General features: G+C 37.5%; 2 protein-coding genes across 2 annotated transcripts in view; one reads left to right on the forward strand and one right to left on the reverse strand.

The window, feature by feature from the left end:
• The window catches only part of LOC142353939 (ras-related protein Rab-18-B-like), a 476,381-nt gene that overhangs the window by 153,296 nt on the left and 305,770 nt on the right, over window positions 1–17,315 (reverse strand). The window lies entirely within an intron of this gene.
• Window positions 1–17,315, forward strand: part of LOC142353898 (sodium/potassium/calcium exchanger 2-like) — a 41,085-nt gene that overhangs the window by 22,008 nt on the left and 1,762 nt on the right. Inside the window, exons 6-8 of the mRNA XM_075406127.1 lie at window positions 14,992–15,191; window positions 15,561–15,615; window positions 16,156–16,224. Of these exons, the coding sequence (XP_075262242.1) occupies window positions 14,992–15,191; window positions 15,561–15,615; window positions 16,156–16,224 (324 nt within the window). The remainder of the gene's footprint in view (window positions 1–14,991; window positions 15,192–15,560; window positions 15,616–16,155; window positions 16,225–17,315) is intronic.

Below are 17,315 nucleotides of genomic sequence, written 5' to 3' on the forward strand. Positions count from 1 at the left end.
TTGCCAATATATCCCTGTGGATATAAGGCCACCAGATATTCTGAGCCAACGATAACATTGCAAAACTGCCCGGATGAGTAGAGTGTATGTCCTCGAGTACAGCATCCTTAATAGCTTTGGGGATTGCTATCCTTTCGTCTAGACAGACGCATCCGTTTTTTACACTCAAGTCTCTCCAATATGAGTGGAGATACGGACTAATTTCCTGCAGTCTTTCAGCGTCGTCTCGTAATACACAGTCTCGTACCTCTTTTAGGATGGCATCCTTCCCCGTTAATATTGCGAGGAATTTTTTGCTGAACACTTTTTGAAGTGTTTCGTTAAACATCAGGTCATCTGTTTCATCGATCATGCTACCTGTCGGAGTTTCGGTACGGCTTGTGTTGTTTGATTCTGGGGTCGATGGGGTTGTATCAGAAAAGGTGACTCGTGCTTTTGCTGGTGTTGATTTTGAACGGACTGCTTTTGATTTTGACATAATTCTGAGGCTGTTTATAGTATTTTTTGATTTTAAAGGTTCGTTCTCTTTATTTACGAAGTAATTGTTCGAATGCTGAATTTGGGCAAAAAGCGACTTGTTTTTGGGTGTGTGGTATTTATACTCGAATTTGGGTATTTTCGCGCTTAATTTGGTGTTATTTGGTGGATTAGTTGCTTTATTGCCATTAATGGGTTGAATTGGGACTAATTGTTCAGATTGTTCACATTCTTTACTGTCTGACATTTGCACCTCTTTTGCAGCAAATTTGCTAATGGAATGTGAATTATTGACTTTATGCTGATTTGGTACAAATTGTAATTTGCTAGTTTTAAGTGGCATTTGCGGCGCAAATGGATGATCAAATTGAGTGTTAACATTTGAATTTCTAAGTGTTAGTTGCGATGCGAATGGAGGTTTCAACTGTGAAGTTGTTAATTGCGGTGCAAGTGGTAATTGAAATTTTGTCGAATTAATGTTTAACTGTGTGGTTAATCGCGGTGCGAATGGAAGTTTTATTTGTTGTGGTGGCATATTTGACTTTAATATGGTCTGAAATTTTTTAGTTGTTGTTTCTTTATTCACTATGAGATGTTTCATTGAATCACGAATTTTAGAAATTGTTGCTACAACAAAATGTTCGTCATAAGTAGATATCTTTTTAGCTCTAGCGAAGGGGTTTCTAGAAATGTAATCAACAAGTCCCATTTTTGCACCTGGCATATGTTCGGTTGTGAAATTGTATGGTAACAGTCTATCTATCCAGCGGGACAAACGGCTGTTATATGATTTATTAGATCGATGTTCTTTGAGTATTGATAATAGTGCTCTGTGGTCTGTTACTACCGTGAAATTTTTTCCGTATAGATAATATTTAAAATAGTCAATTGACCACACTATCCCCAATAGTTCCAATTCGTTGACACTGTAGCGTTCTTCTGTTGTGTTGAGAAATCGTGACGCGAATGCAATTGGCTTCCAACCTTCTGGTGTATTTTGTTCTAAAGCTGCCCCCAATCCTGAGCGTGAAGCATCACATTTTACTCGAACGTCTAATTTGGGATTGTAATGACTATTTTCAGTACTATTTGCTATTTTTTCTTTAATTAGATTAAAGTGTTTTGTGTGTTCATCTGTCCAGTCGAATTTTACTGATTTCTTTAGTAGTGGTCTGAGAGGGTGACATAATTGTGCTAGGTGTGGTATAAATTTACCGATATAGTGGACTGATCCTAGAAATGATCTAAGACGTTTTAATGTTGTTGGTGGTGGTATTGTGAGAATTGCAGCTGTTTTGCTTTCTAATGGTGATATACCTGTTTGTGTAAATTTGTAACCGAGCCATTCTATTTCTGATTTTGCAAAGTGACATTTTTGTAAATTAATTCTTAAATTATCGTCATCTAGCTTTTGAAGACATTTGAAAACTAAAGCTAAATGGTCTACTTCAGTGCCTGTACTAACGATTATTATATCATCCAAGAAACAGTATGTGTTTTGCAAACCTACTAGAGTATAGTCCATGGCTTTTTGAAATTCCGCCGGCATATCTGTGAGACCATAGAAACCTGTTTTGAATCTATATGTACCAGTAGATTCACCACATATTATATTAAAATTACAGTGTTTTGCTGTTTCGTGATGTAATTTTAATTGACTATATGCGTATTTAAGGTCTAATGTGGTGAAATAGGCTGGTTGACTGTTGTGTGTACTTGTTAAGTGTTGTGAGATGGTATCAATTAACATTTCAATATTTGGCATTTGATATTTGTTTGTGTGTATTGCTTTATTTAGAACTTTTGAATCTAGTGCTAGCTTTATTGACTGGTCTTTTTTTACGGTTATTACGATTGGGGATATGAAGTTTTCATCCAAACAACTAGATAATTTTTCAATATGGCCTTCTGTCTGTAGTCTTTCTAATTCATCTGTAACTCGAGGTTGGAGATTTATCGGAACACGTCGGCCTTTTTGATGCTTTGCTGTAAACTTTTGATGAAACTTTGATTTTGCTACATGTGTCTTAGATAGACCAATTCTTGATACTAAATGTGGAAATCGCGTCGCAACTGTCTCTTTAATTTTACATGCAGAATTAGTGATGTTATTAACACATTTACCAGTTTCTGGTTGTTGTTGGACAACTGCAATCCTCAGTGGGCCAAACAGATCTCTTCCAATTATGTTTTTGTGGCCGTCATCTACCACTGTCAACATTGCTGATACATCTTTCCAATGGTTGTAGGTCACTGTAGTTTCCAAATGCCCGATGACTTTGATTGGTTCGTTGGAGAACGTTTTTAGGTTCCTTTTTTCTGACGAATCTGTCCATCTTGCAGATTTAGTTGATTGTAGGATTCTGTTTGCTAGACTTTTTGTTACAATACTCACAGCACTACCAGAGTCGATCATTGCCGATGTTTGTATTTCTCCAATCTGTACTTCCACATTCAGTGGCTCCAGTTGATGAACTGAATCTGAAGATATAGCTGCCACGTAGTCGTCTGAGTCACTTTCGTAGTTGGAGTCGTATACTTGTTGGTACAATTGTTGATAGCTTGTTATATAGTTTACTGATTCCTCGTCATCGCTTTTTTCTGGTGATTGTTCAATTTGATTTACGTTTGCTTTTTGATTTTTCTGTGTTGAATTCTGCTGCTTCTTTGGTTTTCGACATTTTCGAGCAAAATGACCCAAAATACCGCAATTGTGGCATTTTTTTCCATTCGCAGGACAAATCTGTTTGTGGTTGTGACTCCAGTGAAGACCACAATCGGTACAAACACTTGTATACTGATAGTTTGCAGGGACAGTTGGATAGCGTGTGAAGTCACGTTTTTCTGGAGGTGCATTCGCGTTGCGATTGCGAATATAGCTATTGTTGATGTAATTTACAGATGTATTACCTGTCATTAAGTTTTGGTTAATTTTCTGTTGATTTTGTGCTCCCATTTCCATTTGTATGGCAATTTCTAGTGCTTTTGGTGGTTCCACAGTTTCCTTCAACAACTCCTTTTGAGTTTCGTGATCAAGCATATTGAGTATGAAAGCATCACGAATTAGTGTTGTTTCTTCGCTTCCGAGGTTGCAATTTTCTGCCAGTTCTATGAGACGACCATAGAAACTCTCTACTGACTCTCCCTTTTGTTGTTTGCATGAATAAAATACGAAACGATCGTAGATTATGTTACGAACCTTTGTGAATGACTCCTCCATTGCCTGCCACAAATCTTTTAGAGGTTGTTTCTCTACTTGAAAGTGTGGGTATTTGCTCTTGAAGATTCGACGCCCCTCTGTGCCAATGCTTAGATACAGCAGCGATATCGTCTTCTGCTCACAGAGTGTCCATGGTTTGTCTCCACAGAGAATTCCAATTTCATCAGCTTTCTTGCATCTGTTTTGCCAGTTCACTTTCAACTGCTGGTTTCGAACCTTACGATCTCTTTCTGTGGCCTGCGTATGGTTTTCTACTGGTTCTTCATATGTAGGTTCGGGTGGATAGTTCACTGATGCAGGAGGATCATCTAAGAGAGTGTCAAGTTGTATTCCTTCCTTGGCGAGAAGAGCAAGTTTCCAATTTTGTGTCCATTTGTCCCACGTTAGAGTGGGTGTTGCTGTGGGTTTCTCCCTAAAGGCTTCTATGTGCAGTGGAGTTTTCTTTGAGTCCGCTGCTGACTGCGCCATGTTATACTCAATCAATGTGAGTTGGGTCAATTGTGTTGCGATTGGTATTATCCAAATAGAAAGTGGCAATTGCGTCGCGAATGGCGAATGTGTTATCTACTTTTTGTCGATTACGTGGCGATTAGGCAATCGCGTCGCGAATGGTTGATTTCTATTTAGTTAGTTCAATTGAGAAGCGTTTGACAAAGATTTAATTCAACTAAGCGATAGCGCTGAAATGGGAAGAGTGACAACTAGAGTTAAACAAAATGAAGAAATGAATTTGTTCAACATTTGATCAAACATCCGGGAAGTAAAATTAGATTTGTTTACAGTATGAAATCATTAGACAGCATGAACAGACATTACTCGCAAAGTGGGAGGAAGTTAATAAGAAGTTAGCAACAAAATGAACTAAATAGGCATTCGCCCTTCAAATGGAGCATTCAGACATACATAGATTAAAGTACGAGTGTAGATACAAGAAAGGTATCTATCACCGTACGACACACATAAAGGTTTCGATATATATTTAGGTATCCATATGTATCACATTTCCCTCGTGACAAAAAAATTTTAATGTATTTACAATTTTTAGTATCTGCACAAAACATGAAATTGAATGAGACGAACATAATTTAACTCAAAAGGTAGAGGTACTACTATTGTTAAATAATTGTGTAAATGTAAAGCGAATACGCGTCATAATTTAAGCGTGTGAAATGAATACATTGTATTGAATAATTTAAATGCACAAACAGAAATAAATGGATTCGCAGGGCGAATACTGAAAGAAATTAAAGGCTAACAAATGAGGATGAACTGTAATGAATTAAAAGTAAAATTAACATTATATTTGGATCAGCAGAGCGGGAACAAGACTAAATAAATGAATGCAGTTTAAGACAGTTTTGCTAAGTTTATGGATTTAAATTTCATTTTCAGCATCCCACACCGACATTTCTCGTTCTTGCTCATATTCAAAATATCAAACTCTGGGATCCGGTGGTGAAACTTGTCCCAATTGTAAGTCGGGTCTGGGAGGTGACGGGATTCGAGATTGTTCCGCCGTTTGTATGAGGGTTACCACCGAATCGGACTGCTTTGTTTGTTTCTTCTCTTTTTTATTCTTGCGCTTCTTTGGTTGAGTAGAACTTGTTGAAGCTAGAGAACTTGTAGGAGAGATGTCAGCATCTGTGAAGCCGTAGAATTGGGGACGATTGCGCTTGCGGCCTTTTGTTTGGTCGTCCTGTGTCTGTGCGGGGGGTACTTGTGATGTAGGTGTAGGTGGGGCCGGTACAATTGAAGTGAGAGGCTGGTTTTGAGTTGAGACGTCTTCTTGGATATCAGCTGTGGGGACATTAAGGCGTCTTTTGAATTGTGGTTTATTCGGCTTGCGGACTGTTAGTGCACGCGAGACATTTGAATTCACAGAGGATACTACTGATGTAGTATCACGTTGGCGATGTCTGATCTTGATTTCGCCCCTCTTTTGTTTCTTAAGATCGTTACTATGCTTCGCGATCTTAAACTCTGTGGTTTTTTTCGTAAGGGGCAGGGCGTCGCTGGGCATATACCCACAAGTTGGTGGATCGTTCTGCTTTAGTCCCAAATTTTGCGAGATCACTATCTCGGACTTTCACTGGAGTTCTGCCAGGCTCATTAATTATCGTCGTTGTTGGGGACGATTTGGTGACGAAGGATCCAGGTTTTAGCACTTCGTACAGGCCCGCCAATTATCGTTTTGCTCTTTTCTTTTGCGGTAATTTGCGAGCCAGTTTGACGTTAAGGGACTGTTCTGTCCTGGGGATAGGGTCTGTGATCTGCGGATGCGTTATAAAGCGGGACTCTTTGATGTCGGACTCCCGATAGCGTTGTCCTGCGTCTAAGGAGGCCTGGCACATCTTCTGCTCTATCTCAATGTCACTTCTGTTGGCACTGATCCATCCATTTTCGTCGAGCAAATCCTCCGCAGAAACTGTCTCAGCATCTAAATAGTGATTAACAATTTTTTCATAAGTTAGATTTTGACTTGATGGAAGTGTGCTAATATTCCGTAAGGGAGTATTTGCAGGGCGACCGAAATGAGCTTCAAAAGGTGTTATCTTTGTTGTTTTCTGCTTAGTTAATCGTAGATCAGAGACTATTTGTTTTATTGCTTTAGCTGTGGAAAATGTATCTTTATTTTCGGCTTTCATGCAGGCTAAACGTCTTTTAATTGTTTGGATCATTCGCTCCACCAATCCAATAGCTCTATGATCACCGACCGGAGCGTCGAGAATGTCGATATTATTTTCGTTACAATAATTTGTAACTTGTTTACCTACAAGACAAGTTGCTTGGTCTAAGCTTATCGTTCGCGGGATTCCATGAGTATATGCATAATCACGAAGAAATTTTACTACGTTTACCCCATTAGCATTTTCGAATATTCTAACAGTTGGATATTTTGAATAACGGCCAATACATGTTAAGAAGTAAATGTCTTTGTCTTTATCATTAATTATTGGACCCCCAAAATCAATCTGTATTTCTTCGTTTGGTTCTTGACAAGCTTTGTGTGGGTGCCATTTAGATTTTGGTATAATAGGTTTCAGATTCTTACCAATATCCGTACACGGGGCGCAATCGGATGTTTTTGCTAAAATTTCCCTATGCATGTAGGGCCACCATGCATATTGAGAGAGAAATATCATCCCCCAACTACCCGGGTGCGTCATGTGGATGGATTCGAGCACCGCCTCCTTAATAGAATTCGGAATGGCCACACGTTGGTCAACACACAGACACCCAGATTTCACGTGTAGATCCTTCCAGAAGGAGTGGATGTATGTGCTCACTTCTTTACAGCGGGCCTCATCATCCTGCATTACACAATCGCGGATCTCTTTCAACACCGCGTCTTTGCTTGTGAGTACCGCCAGGAAGGATTTAGTGAAGAGTTGGTTTAGGGTGTTTTCGAATACCTCTTCCCGTGAAAGCTCAATGTCATAGTCCTCTGGTGATGATGATGCTTGGGTGTTGCTGGGTCCGGCTCTGGTAGATGAAATGGGGGTTGATTGGGTGCGAAATGTCACTCTTGGGGTGTGTGGTGAAGTTGATGGGTTGCTTTGTGGTGCCTCTTTTGCTGACATGTTGATATGAAGTACTTGTTGTGTGGAGCTAGCTATCAAATTGCAATTAGAATTTTGCGACTGGATTCGCGATGCGGGTGTGGTATCAGATTGAAGCAGTTGATTTGCACGGCAATTAAAGTTAGAAATGAATTCAGAATTGTAATTGTTTACTTGTGCTCGAGGAATGAGTAAATTAATTGAGGCATTCGATTTATGCGCGCTAATTTTAGCAGGTTTGCAAGAGTGGACTCGCGTCGGGTGTACTTGTTGCTTATAATTACTAGTTATGTGCCGCTTTTGGAACGGAATTTTATTTGCGTTACTAAATAAAGATGTAATCGCGTCGCGAATACGGGAAATTGTTGCTACCATAAATTCCTCATCATATTGATTGACACTTTTAGCGTTCTGATTTGGTTGTCGCGAAATATAATCAACTAAGCCCATTCGGGTACCAGGAATATGTTCAATATTAAAATCAAATGGTAACAAACGGTCAATCCATCGTGTTAATCTACTGTTGTAAGATTTATTAGAGCGGTGTGATTTTAAGACGGAAAGAAGTGCTTTGTGATCTGTTAAAACTGTGAAGGTTTTCCCAAATAGATAATATTTAAAATATTCAATGGCCCAAACCACCCCAAGTAATTCGAAATCATTTACACTATAACGTTCTTCATTGCTATTAAGAAAACGAGATGCGAAAGCTATTGTTTTCCACCCTTCGCAATCTAATTGTTCGAGTGCAGCGCCTAAACCTTGGCGGGATGCATCACATTTGATGCGCGTTTCCAGTGTTGGATTAAAATGAGTATTTTCCGTAGCGTTTGCAATAACAGTTTTGATATGTTCAAAAGGTGATTGATGATTCTCATTCCAAATAAATTTTTCGTTTTTCTTTAATAAAGGTCGAAGAGGGTGACATATTTTGGCAAGATTAGGTATAAATTTGCTTAGATGATGAACACTACCTAAAAATGACCGTAATTGTTTCATTGTTTTTGGGGCTTTAATTTCCGCAATTGCCGCTGTTTTAGATTCGATAGGTTTAACACCACTTTGTGAAAATGTAAAACCAAGCCAATTTATTTGATGTTTTGCGAAGTGGCATTTGCTTAAATTAATTCTAAGATTGTCTGCTTCAAGTTTTTGGAGACATTTGTATACGTATTTGAGGTGCAATTCCTGGGTGCGTTTGCTAACTACGATTATGTCATCCAGAAAACAGTATGTGTTAGTCAGCCCAACCAATGTGTAATCCATTGCCTTTTGAAACTCGGCCGGCATATCTGTAAGGCCATAAAATCCCGTTTTAAAACGATACGTACCCGTTGCTTCGCCGCAAATGATATTAAAATTACAGTGGCGTGCCGTATCGGGATGTAGCTTTAATTGACTATAGGCGTATTTTAGATCGATTGTTGAAAAATATACATTATCTCCCAGATTTGAGTTATTAATATGTTGTGAAATTGAATCGATGAGGCTATCTATGTTTGGCATTTGATACTTGTTTTTGTGGATCGCTTTGTTTAATATTTTCGAATCAAGAGCTAATTTTACAGATTTGTCCTTTTTGACCGTAATTACAATGGGAGAAATGAAGTTTTTATCCGAACATTCTTGTAATTTTTCAATGTGTCCTTGTTCAGAAAGTTTCTTTAGTTCAGCGGATACTTTGTCTAACAAATTTATAGGAACACGTCGGCCTTTTTGATGTGATGGGGTATAATGTTTGTGGAATTTTGAACGAACTGTATGTACTTTAGACTTACCAATTCTGGAGATTAAGTCGGGGTAATCAATAGCAATCTGTTTTTTGATTGGGCAATATTCTTGATCTACCTGATTGATTGTTACTTGATTACTTGATTGATGTATTGAAATTCCAAGAGCTGGAAACAAATCTCTACCCAATAGAGAGAGATGTCCGTCCGCCACTACTTGAATTTCGATTGGATTCGCGTACCAATTGCTGCTTTGAATGGAAGTTTGGAGGATGCCCACCGTGTGAATAGGTTCATTTGAAAATGTTTTCAATTGTTTAGGATTCGCTTCGCGTATCCACTTTGATTTTGGATCATGGGAAATGATTGAGTTCGCCAAGGATTCATTGATTATTGTACATACGCTGCCCGAATCCACCAAAACCTTTGTTGGTGTATTGCCGAGAGTTACAGGAAGGTTGGTTGCGTCCACCGAAGTTGCGGAATCTGTTGAAGATATGACTGCTACACAGTTATCTTCATCTGAAGAATAGTTTGACTCCAAATCGGGATCAAAATTGGCCGAAATTTGATTGACATCTTCATTTTGATCGTCTTTTTCTACGTTATTGACTCGCGGTCTAGGTTTTGGGTACGAATTGGGATCTTTAGGTTTGCGACAAACCTTTGCGAAGTGGTTCTCAATACCACAGTAATTGTATCTTTTTCCCCGAGCGGGACATTTATTACGGTGATCAGAGGTCCAACTAGATCCACAGAAATAACAGGTTGTAGGCTTTTTCCGTGCTGTTGTATTCATATTGGAGAAAGGGGTAGCATTCGCGATGCGCATCCGTTGTACTTGGTTAACCGTTGACTGTGATTCAGTTTTGCTTGCGTTCATTTTTAGTTGGTTGAGTGTACCCATCTCAATATTAATTGCTATTGCCAATGCTTTTTCTGGGTCTACTGTTTCTTTAAGAAGTTCCTTCTGAATGTCTTCATTTTGCATATTCGCGATAAAGACATCCCGGATGATAGTGTCCCCTTTATCTCCTAGGTCACAGTTTTCCGAAAGTTCTTTGAGATGTCCATAGAACTTCTCAATAGGTTCTCCCTTTTGTTGTTTTCTTGTGAGGAAGAGGTATATATCGAAGGTTATATTATGGATCCGAATGAAGGTTGTATTTAGAACGTCCCAAAGATCCTTCGTTGAGATTGTTTCGAGGTTAATGTTTGAATTTTTTGAGTTGAATACACGGCGCCCCTCCATGCCTAAGCTCAAATACATCAGAGAGGATGCTTTTCGATCACATAACTTCCATGGTTTGTCACCACAAAGTACGCCGATTGTCATGACACGTTGACATTGGTTTTTCCACGCTGTTTTTGCCTGCTCATTGCGGGTACGTCGGTCTCGTTCTGATTGCGCCGTCGGGTTGTCCACTGCATCCTCATATGCTGGTTCAGGAGGCAGGAGTACATGTTCTGAAGGGTCTACCAAGAGAAGGTCCACTTCAATTCCTTCTCTAGCGAGGATTGCGAGTTTCAATTGTATTCTCCAAAACTCCCAGCGAATTGGGGGTTCTAGTGTCGCCTTTTCCCAAAAGGGTTGAATTCCAAGTGGGGACTTGCCGCTGTCCTTTGTCGCTGACTGCGCCATGTTATATCCTTTATTACTGAATAATTCAGAATTCGCGGTGCGAATGCTTTGTCTTGAGAATTGAATAGCAAGTGCTGGTCAAATACACAATTACTTGTGTATCGTGAATTATGTTTATTGGAAACGCGACGCGGATCCACTGCTAAGATTAACTTAGGGTTATGAAGAGCAAATGCAGAGTAACTTGAATTCAGATTGACTAACTGAGATTATGATTACTAGTAATAAATCGATATGAACAAAATATGAAATAATTTAGTAGACTATCGGGAATATTAGTATAGGTGAATAAATAGAAGTCATAACTTTTAGTTTATAAAACACATATATAATTATATATATAGGGTAAATAATTTAGTACACATAAAGGTTTCGATATATATTTAGGTATCCATATGTATCACAGACTCGTTAAGTTGTCTAGTTTCTGAAATCTTTTAAAATTGATAAATAAAGTCGCTTTCATGAAGGTGATTACTTCAATTTTTCAAAAACTGCTTAGCACGAAAATATAATTCACAACTTTTGTATTTGCAAGGGCAACCCTGAAATAAGTAAATCTTGCACTAGTGACCTCTAGTTTAACATAGTTGACGATAAAGGGCACATTGTCATCAGATAATTAAGGTAGGGAAATATCCTCTCCCTTTGTCTCTAGGATAAAACTGAAACCGACAAAATGAAATTCCCGAGAAAGTGGTGTTTATTTGTTGCTTTTGTCCAAAACAATCAATAAACCTGACAAGTTCTACTGCTCTGTCAATTTTGTGTTTTTACATTTACGATTGTTGCTTCTTTCAGTTTAGTTAAGTCTTGAAACATATTTGAGTCTATTGCAGTCACCTGGAAACATAAACAGGATTCACTATCGGAAGCCAAAGGGCTGGGACATAAACATGTTGATGTTTCTGTCCGAAGTGCCGTTTATGATTAACTTTTGTGTTGGGGTGTCTAAGCAGGCCCAACTAAAATGAAAATGAACCAGTTTTTGATTCGGGTCAGTATCTCTTACTTGCAAGCCTAATGTGCAAACCATTGCAACATCTGGTCTTAATCTCTCATACTTGAGATTCTATTATATCTCATTATGTTGCTTTTTCTTGTTGCTGAAAGCTTCATAACTAGAGCAAAGTATACGTTCAAAGAATAAAACTCCTTATCAAGCTTATCACATGCACAATTTACATTGGGCTGATCTCTCATTAGATCACTATTGGCCTCAGTACTGTCCAAACTGTTATTTGAAACCACAGCGTGGTCAATTTCCTAGAATGCATGTTGACTTGCTCTCAGATAAAGTTGTCAGCTTGTATCTTTACGAGCGCCTACCGATACCAAAGTTTGCAGGTAAATTTACTCGTTTTTAAATAGATTTCACCTTAATTATTATGTTCTTATATTGTGCTTGTGAAACAAATTTTTGCCTTTCGCGGACGAAATGGCAGTGCCCTATATGGGAATTCAACTCAGCGGTTTTCACTTTCAAACTGAGTGTTGAGAAGTGAAAACCGTTTTTCACCGCAAAATATGACGAAAGCCACATCCGCAAAATTTTAATAGATTCAACATAACCTAGGACCGAATTTTGCTCTCTTACGGACTGGAAGCATCACAACTTTTAAAAGAAGTCGCTTCCGCTTTTAAGTGAATAGGCCTATAATACACCCAAAATTTTACTAGAGTTAACAAAATAGCAAAATGAATTACCAAACAAGGGAAATATAAATCACAAAGCGGGAAAGTTTAGAATAAAAAAGACCGGTTCAAACAAAGGGACATAAATTAAGCGGCAGATTATTTGCACAATAATCCCTCATTTTAGTTTTAATGTTGATTAAAGTGTTTCAGTCATATCTGCCGCCTGGTTAGAAAACCTAGCATAAAACAGAGCATAGAAAGACTGAGTGAAGAAAGTCAATTTAAAAGAGAATATATCTAAGTTGTTGTTTTTATCGAGTTCAAGTAAGAGTTTACAAAAAATGATAGTGTAAAATGTGAGAAACACTTTTGTTGTCGGTATAAAATTGTGAATTTGCAATAAGTTTTAAGCACGCTTATATTAATTGTCTTATAACCGCTTCTTTTCAAAATGAATTAAATTTTTGTGACATGCATTTACAGCCGAACGTATAAATACATTCTTTCGATTCTGTTTTTCATTTTAAGGCTCTTAATTGCTTTGTGTAAACCATTTTCGCAAAAATTAAGAGTTTTCCGCATTGAACGGAAAGCGGCCCCCCTGAAAGTGCCAGCCACTTTCTTTGGAAATAGTTTTTTTTTCAATACAAGTTGACGCTCGTAATGATCTGACCCTGATGATATGCAATTTATAGTTTGTCCAGATGGTCATCCCGCCATTTGACTTTTCATCCCCAGAAACGGGATAAACCTGGTAAAACCAAGTAAGTCTATGAGCACTAAGTCCCTGTTCAATGCTTTTAGATTTCTAATAGTCTGTAAATATACAAATCACCAAAACAGCTGATTAGGTGTAATTTCAAGGTTTTCAATTTTTGGGGGGTAAACAAGTGTTTTAATCATTTTTTTTCTCAGCAAGACCAACACAAGACCGGCATTTTTTAAGTCGAATGATCGAGAATTTTTTCAACTCGGTTTGACTTTAAAATTTTTTTTCAAAATAGCCCACTAGTCATATTAACTTAAGGTTTTGAACTTGCTGGTTTTGGTTTTTATGATGAAAGTCTTATAACAACTTCAAAGACGTCCCGGACTGGAGTCTCAGAGCATTTCTGCGCTGAACCAGCACATTTCAAGTGTAAAAATTTAATTCAGTTCTGAAACATTGCTTCCCCAAGTTCCGTTATGTTCAGTTATTCTTCAATATGATTATGTTGAGGCCATGGAGTCAGGCCAGGCTAAACTTTTCATGTACAGTCTAAAAATTACTCATAACCCAAAATTAAGTCTGAGCAGAGTAATGTCATACTTCTATAGCTTATAACTGGTAATTACTATAGTAGTAGTATTGTACACACTAATTATATTTAAGCTTGTTTGTAAGCAATTACCACAAAGCCCATTTAGCTTCGTGGTTCCGACTTTCTACGCAAATTACATGTTGCAAGCACCCACGCGGAAGTTCGAATGGCATATAAATCAAACCTTGTTGGCGGCAGTTAAGCTGAGCATACTGCAGTAAATATTACTCAAAAATCAAGACTGACCCGAGTAAATTGGGACATGAACAGAGTACTGGCCATCCTAAAAAACAGAATGTCTCTAGACTGATTCAGCGCTGATTTACTCTGCCACCAACCTCCGGGTGTGGAGAGATCAGACCACAAGCGAATGTCATCAAGGAAACCCCTGACAACGATTAAATCACCTCATGAGAAATCTCAATCTGCAACATAATAAAAAACGCTCAAGTTAAACTGCAGTTAGATTTTTCCATAATTAATTAGCATGTAAATTAAAGACCCAACTTCGATAAAGGGATACAACGTAGATACAACGTAGTACAAAAAGTACTCCAACATCAAAAAAACTGAACGAAGTTAAAACTGCGGGAAACAAGATTGAGCCTGCACTTCATCACGTGAATACACTGCATTTTGTGCCCTAGAATCGAGCACTTTAAATTTCTAGAGAACTGCAAAAGTAGCTCAAAATCAGTAGAAAACGAATCTGAAAATTTTTTAAAATATGAAAAACTATATAAAACCATATCAGCAGTATCTTGAATGTGAGCATTTGTATCTTGTTTCATTGGATAGCAGCCGTAATATGGTAAGTAACTTGAAAAATCATGTTTGAATTTATTCATTTCCAAACATGCTCTCAGAATTTAAGTAACTCCGCTATGCCCGTGTTTCTTGATATTCCGTTTTTATTCTTTTCCATGGTTTTCGAACTTGTTAAAGCAACGGTATTCTTGGTTCTAAGATACGCAAAACTTTTATCATTGTTGATACCATGTGTCGTCTATATTGTCGTTCTCCATTGTGAAATATTTAATTATGCGATACCCCAGTGAAATGAAAGTTGATACACCTTGCCAAGACATGCAAGATCTTGACAGTCTTGACAAAACATGGATTATCTTACCAAGATCTTGATAGGACAAAAATTCTTGGTACATCTTGATAAGATCTTGCCATGATCCTACGAAGCTGTATCAAAAAAATTTCTTGCCAAGATCATGGTAAAACATGGCAACAAAATTTCAATGAAATTTAGGGGCGTAAAACGTAATCAAAGTGTTGTGATCGTACCCTAAAGTTACGCGGTCTCCAAAAGTCCTCATGGTCACGAAGGCCAGGGCAATGGTCTGGAACTTAGCACGAAAATTTTTTTTAGTTCTGAATTTTAAATTTTATTTTTGTTGATTTGTTTGTCCAGGTGTTGCACCTGGACTGGCGACCCTTGGCACGTGACTCCCTCTTCTACGCCTGCTCAATCTTCATGTTCATCGGGTTTGCGTGGGACGGGGAGTTGCTTCTGTGGGAGTGTGGGGTTCTCTTCTTCTCATATTGTGTGTATGTTGCTGTCATGTTTGTCAATCAGCCTCTTATGCGACTACTCACTGCTATTGGACGATGGTAAGTTTATGTTTTTGGCAGTTTGTTTTTAATAAGTCTATCATACTTTGGATTCAAAAATTTTTATGAACTCTTCTTAACCCCCCCCCCCCCCCCCCCCCACTCGGTAGAATATGACGCTCTTTAATTCTCAGTTTCTTCGATGTGCTGCTTACTTTATTCATCAAGAAGCGATTCTGAAAAACAAACGGAATTTAAAATCTTTAGTTAAAAACTTGTTTATAACACGTGATGAAGTAGTTAGCCATCTTTTCTTCGTTACCGAGACATTGCACATGATCCATGTAGGAAAAAAATGTCAGCAAAACTTAGTTCTAATATGTAAAGATTCAAATGCTTTTTAATATCATTATTGTGAACTTGTTTCAGTTGCTCCAAAGTCGGACCTCAATCAGTGGACAGCGAAATGGCTAAAATTACCGAGGTAAACTAAACTTTTTTATGTTTTTTTTTACATTGAGTGAATACTAAAAAAAACAGATGCTATGAATTTGAGAACAGAAACTAGGAACTGGACTTAATAATAAACTACCTCATTACTCCACAGAGCCGGTATCGAATTATAGAGGAAGAGTATGCTCTCAAATTTATTCAGCATTCACACCCGATCAGGGAGAAAACACAAATTGCTGTTATTCCATTAAAAAATCGCATATCTCTTTGCGAAAGACGAGGGTTGGGGTTAGTAAAAGTAAGGGTTTTTGCGATCTTTGAAATCGCAACTTACGTGCTATTTCGATATATAAGCCGCAATTTATTTTGTATTTCCGTTCAGATTTATAAAGCGTTCATTTCTCAAATAGAATGTTTGTTTTTTTTTTTTGATAAAAGAGCTTATCAATAAGCTCGCAAAAAACCTACAGAAATCAAAAAAGATTGATCACAATAAAAAGTAGAGATCAGATAAGGAAAGAAATTGTACTATTGTGACATGCTTTGATTATTCACATTTATGTCTTTTCAGTCGAATGCAGATTCGGAGTCCCATGACAACAAAAAAGCCTTCCATCACGAAACTCAACTGCAAAGTGTTGTTAGTATATTACAGTGTACAAATTTCCTCAGAATTGAAAAATATTTTCTCAATTTTTGAGATCATTTCTGACTTTACAAAGTGAGACCTGTTTGTCTAAGACTTCGTGGGCTCACGGAAGCATAATTCTTTCCAGAAAAATAATCTCCGAAACTTACGATAACTTGCTATCAAATTATAAAGATATTACCAAACAGATCTAAATGCTTGATTTATAGAACAATATAAACCATCTGTTTATCGAGTTTGAGCAAAGTGAAAAAAAAACAAACTATTCACCAAATATCAAATTGAAAGGCTTCAGTCCTGAATTTAGAACGTAATTTTTTCTCGTGTATATTTTTTTTCAAAATTGGCACTGTTTTCACGACAATTATTAGCTACGTAATATAAAGATCAAATGAAAGGAAATGTTCGTTATGGTTGTTTTCATGGAAACTGAAAAAACTTCTGTTGTTTTGGTTATATAAAAAACGTAAAGAAATCGTCGGTTGACAAATTTGCTTCGAACGCATGCAATGAACCGTTTTGTTCCGGACACAAACTTCCGTTTGTTTTCTATAATGTAGTCAAACGTTATGATAGCATTCTATTCAAACGTACTTCTCGGAGAATTTTCTCAAATGAAAAACATATTTAATGTTCTTTACATATATATATGTGTAACATATAATTTGTTCTTTAGCTTGTTGACAAATTTAGTTTTTAAGTTTAGGTTTTTTGTTTTTTTATTTCAAAATATGACCAGACTTGTTGATCCCTGATGGGGATTCAGTTCGTTAACTCACGTTCACTGAGGTATGATATGGTCAAGTCGTATTCTCTTAATGGTTTTATGATTCGACACCAAGTTACAGACGGCTTCTTTTATTTGACCAGCGAACATATATCGAAGATTGCTTACATTTGATCAATATTGCGTACATATTGCGTACATATTCCGTTTTTATTCTTTTCCATGTTTTTCGAACTTATTAAAGCAACGGTATTGTTGGTTCTAAGATACGCAAAACTTTTATCATTGTTGGTCATTGTTGTACCCATGTGTCGTCTATATTCTCGTTCTCCATTGTGAAATATTTAATTATGTG

The sequence above is a fragment of the Convolutriloba macropyga genome, chromosome 15, assembly GCF_964194025.1.
Source record: "Convolutriloba macropyga chromosome 15, txConMacr16.3, whole genome shotgun sequence".
Lineage (NCBI taxonomy): Eukaryota > Metazoa > Xenacoelomorpha > Acoela > Convolutidae > Convolutriloba > Convolutriloba macropyga.